At 41.0% G+C, this 8,046-nt stretch overlaps 1 protein-coding gene across 3 annotated transcripts in view; it reads right to left on the reverse strand.

The window, feature by feature from the left end:
* The window catches only part of ksr2 (kinase suppressor of ras 2), a 156,790-nt gene extending 149,668 nt beyond the window's left edge, over positions 1–7,122 (reverse strand). For all 3 annotated transcript variants that reach the window (XM_057833048.1, XM_057833049.1, XM_057833047.1), the window contains exon 1: positions 6,544–7,122. In XM_057833048.1, the coding sequence (XP_057689031.1) occupies positions 6,544–6,717 (174 nt within the window). In that variant the 5' untranslated portion in view covers positions 6,718–7,122. The remainder of the gene's footprint in view (positions 1–6,543) is intronic.
* Positions 7,123–8,046: the final 924 nt, after the last annotated feature.

An 8,046-nucleotide genomic window follows, 5' to 3' on the forward strand; every position in this document is an offset into this window, starting at 1 on the left:
GTAACAGAGAAGACTTGGGTGCATCAATTTGCCTGAATTTAAAAAAAAAGTCACATCCAAACTGTAAAAAATACACTCAAGGTACATTTTTGACCATACAGAAAAATAAAATGTAATAAAATCAGTAAATAATAACAAATTAAAATTGATTAGAAACATTCACTCATGAGGACAATATGCCAAAAAATTTGACCGAAAAAACAAAACTGAATAAAAGAGAAAAAAAAGTGTCCTTGGACAGGACAGCTTTTATTTTTGCGGCTCACAGTATTTACCTCCTTTGCAATGGTGTGGAGTTATTTTTCAATGAGCATGCTAACAATGCTCAGTGGATTACTGATATAACACTGACAAAGCAGGACGATTGTTGGCAATATTCGGCACGTTTTCACTGAAAAACAATCAAGCAGCTTATCAATGAGATTGGGGTCTAATGTCTTTAAGTGGCGTCTTAATTGATTTGGCTTCTGGCTGTCCGCTATAATTATTTTTAGACACAGTAAACAGTGGTCTTTCCTCATCACCCACTATATTAAAAGTCAAAGCTAAAAGGCAAACGGCACGAAAAAAGCGCATTCTCGGCGGCCGAGGTAGAACCGTAGGTGAGGGCGGTCGTCGTGCCGATCCCAAGCCGAAAATGGCACTTCTCGGGCGGCGACGTGAGAACCGGACAAGACAGTGGGTCGCTGCGTGAGTGAGTCCGGTCGGAAAACGGCGGTGGCACACTGCTCTTCATATCTGTTTTCTGTGTGTGCTGAGTGCTCTTCCTTAGTTCAAAAATACTGCGCGCACTCTGAAAATGAGAGCGCCACTACCACCTACTGAGTGGATGTGCAAGTACACTTTATTCCAGTACGGCAAAAAAACAAAAAATGCATGTTCCCCGAGGTCACATGCGCCCCCCCTGGCATCGTTCTGCGCCCCCCACTATTTGAGAAGTACTGTTTTAGCCTTTAAAGGTCTGTGCTGAGTGATTATCACACAGTAAATGTAACCCGTAGCGTTAGCATAGCGTTCGCATTAGCATGAGGCTATTGCTAACAGCAAACGTCCTCTTAAACTCTATGCTGAGTGATCAACACACACTAAACGTAACTCGTAGCTTTAGCATAGCATTCACGTTAGCATAAAGGCTATTGCTAACAGCAAGTGTCCTCTTAAACTGTCAGACAACTTTTTTTTTTTGACATACAGTTCATGGCGTCCTGGCGGGTATAACTAATTTTTTATCATTTTATAGACAAAAACATTTTTATTAGGGCTGTCAAACGGTTAAAATTTTTAATCGAGTTAATCACAGCTTAAAAATTAATTAATCATAATTTATCGCAATTCAAGCCATCTATAAAATATGCCATATTTTTCTGTAAATTATTGTTGGAATGGAAAGATAAGACACAAGACAAATAAATACATACTGTACATAAGTACTGTATTTGTTTATTATAACAATAAATCAACAAGATGGCATTAACATTATTAACATTCTGTTAAAGCGATCCATGGATAGAAAGACTTGTAGTTGTTAAAAGATAAATGTTAGTACAAGTTATAGAAATTTTATATTAAAACCCCTCTTAATGTTTTCATTTTAATAAAATTTGTAAAACTTTCAATCAAAAAATAAACTAGTAGCTCGCCATTGTTGATGTCAATAATTACACAATGGTGCTGAAACCCATAAAATCAGTCGCACCAAGCGCCAGTAGAGGGCGACAAAACACCCAAAAAACACAAGTAACAAGTGGACATGTCACTGTGCTGTCATTTTAATCTGTTTGAGCGGGGTATGTGCGTTAAATGCGTCAAATATTTTAAGGTGATTAATTTAAAAAATGATTTACCGCCCGTTAACGCGATAATTTTGACAGCCCTAATTTTTATTAAACGTCAACTAAAACTAGACGAAATTAGTGTTGAGTTTTCGTCAACCTAAACTAGATGAAGATTTTAAGATGACTAAAGTATGTATGACTAAGACTAATACGTAAGAGAAGACTGAGACGAAAATGAAAAAGGCTGCCAAAAAAAACACTGATCTCAAAATAACATATTTTAGAGTTATAATATAAACAATACCGTGATACTGTGAAACCGTGGTATTTTTACTAAAGGTTATCATACTGTCGAAATCTCATACCTGCACATGCCTACTCAATAAGTATAAGAGAAAAGTCAGAGAAACAGAAAGCTAAGTGTTTGTTGTGACACTGTTGCAAACGCGATACTAGGCTAGTTGGCTCCAATATTTCCTGACTGTAGCCGACAGCCTACAATCTACGCCTAGATATCTCATGCATATAGAACTACATGCGGAATGACAGACTCGGTCGCGTTAGTAAACAGCCGCCATTTTAGAGCAGTACACTTCTCAGAAAGACTCTGTTGTAGTGAACCTTCCTAGCGAACCTATGTAAATTTTTATCTAAAATACTCCTAAATTGGCAAAATCTTGACTTGAATCTATCTTTAAATGATGAAACCGTTTTAAAACTTTCACGTCGAAATGAAATAATAAATAAATGGCTTCCAAACATCGCAAAGGTTACTATGTTTTTTGTTTTTGTTTTTTGAAAAAATGAGAAGGGTAACCCTAACCCTACTTTGCCAAGTAAGTAATTACTCTTACATTCACATAACTGAGTTACTACCGTAATTTTCGGACTATAAGCCGCTACTTTTTTCTTTCATTTTGATACCTGTGGCTTATAGTCCAGTGCGGCTTATTTGTTGATTTTTTTAGGTAACACTTTATTTGACAGAGGTGTCATAAGACTGTCATAAGATCGTCAAAATTATGACATGACACTATCATGGACATTACTGAATGCTTATGTCATTAAGTGTCATTTGGCAAATTAACTCAGTTTTTGTCCATCTTGGATCTTTTGCATCCATTCAAAAGTGAGATCATTTGCCGGATAACACGTAATGACATCTGTTATAAGCATTCATGAATGCTCAGGACAGAGACATGTCATAATTATGATTGTGTAATGACACCACTGTCAAATAAAGTGTTAGCAAATACCATAACTAGCAATTGATGAAACAATTGGAACAGTAACTGAAGAAATATTTAGCACAGAACATGATTTTTGATTGGTATTTACATCTGTAGCGCTCCAATGCATGCTAAGAGGCATGTTGGATGACAACAGCCAACAGCAGGTGGCAGCAGAGGTTGACTGTCTCCCCCAAGGGAGCAGTGATGGCCAAATGAAGCTTCTTGAAGCAATAAAGCTTTGCAGTAATTGGTTCAAAGTTTAATGATGCTTCATGTGGTCTTATGACAGTCGGTCATATGATGCCGCTGTCAAATAAGGTTGTACCGGTTAATATCTTTTGGTGTAAATATCCCATGATACAGTGAGGACAGCTGCGGCTTATAGTCCAGTGCGACTTATCTATGAACAAATGCCATTTTTGTGCCAAATTTGGTGGGCTGCAGCTTATAGTCAGGTGTGCCTTATAATGCAAAAATTAGGGTAACTCAATTACTTTTTGGGAGAAGTCATTTGTAACTAATTACTTTTTAAAAGTAAGATTAACAACACTTTTCATAAAGATGAAGTCTGCAGAATGAAAAGTGATGAAGCGGAGATTTTGTTCTGCCAATTTGTTGCCAAACACAATTTGCCCGCAACTATTTCTGATCACTTCTCAGAATTAGCAGAAGAAACGTTCCCTGACTCTTCCCTGTGATCTGGACTCTGGATCCCGCCCCTCTAACCCCCATCACCCCAGCCGGGCTACCGCCGGCGCATCCGCACCTGAACGTCCTTCGGGACTGCTTGCCAGGGCCACAGTAAGGGAATGTCGAGCTGTCGCAGTCTACTGAAAGTTGCTCAACGCCGGAGGCTGGCCGATCGGTGAAGGCAATCACTCCCGCCACCGTGTGTGACACAAGTCTGGGTAGTTTTGTGTGATTTTTCGTGTTCGAAGGGCGTGGAAGACTTAGGAGAGCCGCTCGCTTCAGTTTAGCATGTAGCCTAGCTCTCACGTCGCGTCTTTTGTTTACGGTCTTCCTACATCGCCGAGGAGACAGAGCAGTGGATTGAATGCCGAAAATGGCTCATTCTCGGTGGACCGACCGGCAGACATCAGGGGGCTTGTCACACGCCACGGTGGCCGGTCGATGAAGGCAAGCACTGCCTGCTTCCTGATGGCGAGCATTGTTACCCACAAAATGCAAGGCATCTCTTTATTAAAACGTGTGCCATGATCCCAGTATTTGACATAATATAAAACATGTATCTTACTCACTTCCTCATCCGCCCAATGGTCCCTCAATTGTCAGAATTTTTTTGCCCATTCTTGGCGGGGAACGGGATCTTTTGGAAAAGGCTCACACCACTCTCCCTGGTGTAGTAACAAAAGCTTGCAGCACATTGGGCTGGCGTGACGTGAAAAATAAATGAATCTTTCTGCATACAATAGTATGGCTGTATAGTGAAGATGATCTCATTCGCTGACGTCACATCCACCTTCTTCCTCGATCCTAGACTCTGGCCGGAAGTCACTCATTTTCATGGCGCGGGATTCAAATAATTGAATAAAATATATTGATCGCTTCCACACACAGCCAAGGGGTCCATTTCATTCAGGAGCATAAAATACCGCCTGCAATACTAAATGAACATGGTTTCTGGTGTCATATGCACTTTAAATATTCCTAATCCGATGACTCGATTATTCAAATTAACTAGTTGACAGATTAAGTGATTACTAAAATAATCAATAGCTGAAGCCCTATTCACATTTTTAATGACACAGGAGTTGAATAGATACTTCTTACTCAGTTATAAGGGGTAATGTGGGGCAGAGAGAGCACAAGCATGTGTGTTACAGTGGTATGAAAAAGTTCTGGAATTTCTCATACTTCTGCATAAAATCACCATCAAATGTGATATGATCTTTGTCAAAATCACACAGATGAAAAAACTGTCTGCTTTAACTCAAACCACACAAACTTTGATAGGTTTTCATATTTTAATGAGGATAGTATACAAACAATGACAGAAGGGGGAGAAATAAGTAAGTGAACCATCACATTTAATATTGTGTGGCCCCGCCCTTTGGCAGCAATAATTTCAACAAGACGCTTCCTGTAGCTGCAGATCAGTCTGGCACATCGATCATCACTAATTTTGGCCCATTCTTCCCTACAAAAAGTAGTTCAGTCAGATTCCTGGGACGTCGCTGTCTTTCGGTCATGCCACATCATCTGAATGGGGTTCAAGTCTGGACTTTGACTTGGCCACTCCAGAACATGTATTTGGTTCTTCTGAACTATTCTGAACTTGATATACTTCTGTGTTTTGGATCATTGTCTTGTTGCAGCATTCAGCTTCAACTGTCTGACAGACGGCCTCAGGTTTTCCTGCAAAACATTTGAATTCATGCTTCCATTAATGATTGCAAGTTGTCCAGGCCCTGTGGTAGCAAAACAGCCCCAAATCATGGTGCTCCCTCTACCATGCTTCACGGTGGGGATGAGGTGTTGATGTTCCATTTTTCCTCCACACATGACGTTGTGTGTTACTCCCAAACAATTCAACACAAGTTTCGTCAGTCCACAAAATATTTTCTGTGGCGTGTCCAAGTACCTTTTTGCATACATTAAACGAGCAGGTTTTTTTAGACAGCAGTGGTTTCCTCCTTGGAGTCCTCCCATGAACACCATTCTTGGCCATATAGTTGATGTGTGCACAGAGATATTGGACTGTGCCACTAATTTCTGTAAGTCTTTATCAGACACTCTAGGGTTCTTTTTTTTACCTCTCTGAGTATTCTGCGCTGAATTCTTCTTTGGTGGACAGCCACTCCTTGGGAGAATAGCAACAGTGCCAAACTCTCTCCATTTGTAGATAAATTCTCTAACTGTTGATTGATGAACTTCCAGACTTTGATTGTTTTGTTATCCTTTCCCAGCTTTATATAAACCAACAATCCCGGATCGCAGGTCTTCAGACAGCTCTTTTGACTGAGCCAAGATGCACATCAGACAATGCTTCTCATTAAGACAATTCTTACCAGGTGTGTGTTTTATCGTGGGCAGGGTTGCTTAACACACCTGACTTAAATTGTTTGGTAAAAAATGGGTTTCAATTGCTCTTTAAGTCTCCTTAGGCAGAGGGTTCACTTTATTCCCCCCCCCCCCCCCCTTTTGTCATTGTTTGCATGCTATCCTCATTAAAATATGAAAAACTATAAATGTTTGAGTGGTTTTACTTAAAGCAGACAGTTTTTACATCCGTGTGATTTTGACCAAGATTAGATCACATTTGATGGTGATTTTATGCAGAAATGTGAAAGGTTGAGATACTTTTTCATACCACTGTACTTGTCCCTTTAAATCCAGTGTTGGTACTTTTTTATTCCAGTGGTCTCCTTGCATAATAAGCGGGGGGGGGGGTCCACCTGCACAGTTACACATATTTTCCTTTTGTATTTTTTTGGGTCACTTTTGATTCACGGCACCGCACTGCTATAAGCAATGAGAAGAGAAAGCATCACGCGAGCGCGCCTGAGCTCACTCACCTCGAGCGTGCGCATCTCCTTCTGCGTCAAGTCGTTGCTGGCGGCACATTTGGTCCTGAGGCCCTCCAAACTGGAGATGCTGATGTCGATCATGTTCTGCACCAGCTCGCACTGTTGCAAAGCCTTGTGCGCGCTCACGGCGGAGTGAGTCGCGTCGCCGCTCATACTTCCCATCCACGTGCACGCGCACTCCCTCGCCTCGGCCTAGGTGTTTTTTTTTTTCCTAATTTTTAATCGTTGTTTGTTTTTATGTCCGCATAGGTGCAAAGAGGTGCGGCGGCGGCGGCGTTAGCGGTTCCATCGCTGCTGCTGCTGCTGCTGCTCGTCCTGCTGCTGACGAGGAGGAGGAGGAAGATTATGATGCCTCGTCAAGGTGGTGATGATGGAAGGGAAAAGAGCGCACGGTGATGCGGGGATGGCGGCCGGCTGGACGACGACGACGTGGAGGCTAAAAAATCGCTCCCCCCCTCCCCACCAGAAAAAAAAATAACTCCCCTGGTTTCAAGGCGACGAGGAGGAGGAAGATGATGAAGGTGGCGGTGATGGTGGGAACTCCCCCGACATGTTCGCCGTCAATCAAAGCCGGGAAAGTCTCGCGATATTACGACAGGCACGGAACGTTGGTGGGGTGGGGGGGGGTTTGGACTGAATAGCAAGGTGTTCACCTGGTTCGAATGTATTTGCATATTGCTTTGAGTATCTCTTTCAACGTGTACCTCATATACACAGTACAAAAAGACATGGCATTTTTAAGTTCCTCTTATATGAAATAAATCACTTTTGCCAGACTTTTGTGTAGCCCGTTGTTAGCAGTATCAAACTCTTTTTCGCAGACTACATTCATGGCAAGTGATATGCATTACGGGGAATGAATGAAGGACATTTACCCAAGCTATCTTAAAATAGCAGAATGCTATCACGACTTGGTGTCCCCCCCCATCAACAGTAGGCACTTGGGGGAAAAATTTAGAAGTCATCTTTTTCACTAGTTTTGCTTGAATGCTAAAAAGCACTTTTCATTTCATTAAACAATTCCAAAGAGGGGGAAAAAAAGTTCTGGGGGTGAAAAGTGCACTAATAATTGGCCCGTTGACACAATGATGAACCCCATTACTGTGATCCAAATAAAGTTGATTCTGAATGTTTTAAGCAATAACTCAATCATTTTTTTATTTTTCTTTATCAAATTTTCAGTACATGTTTAGGATATGTTCACTGCTGGCCAAAAGTATTGGCACCCCTGAATTTCTGTCAGATAATGCTTAATTACTCCCAGAAAATGCTTGCAATTACAAACGCTTTGGTTGTGATAGCTTATTTTGCTGGCAATGAAAACAATGGAAAAAGAATAGAAAAAAATAATGAAATCATGATCATTTTACACAAAAGTCCAAAAATGGGCAGGACAAAAGTATTGGCACCCTTTGAAAAATCATGTGATGCTTCTGTAATTTGTGTCATTAACTGCATTTGTTACTTACCTGTGCCACATAGCAGGTGGGG

This window comes from Corythoichthys intestinalis, chromosome 3 (assembly GCF_030265065.1).
Source record: "Corythoichthys intestinalis isolate RoL2023-P3 chromosome 3, ASM3026506v1, whole genome shotgun sequence".
In the NCBI taxonomy this organism is placed as follows: domain Eukaryota; kingdom Metazoa; phylum Chordata; class Actinopteri; order Syngnathiformes; family Syngnathidae; genus Corythoichthys; species Corythoichthys intestinalis.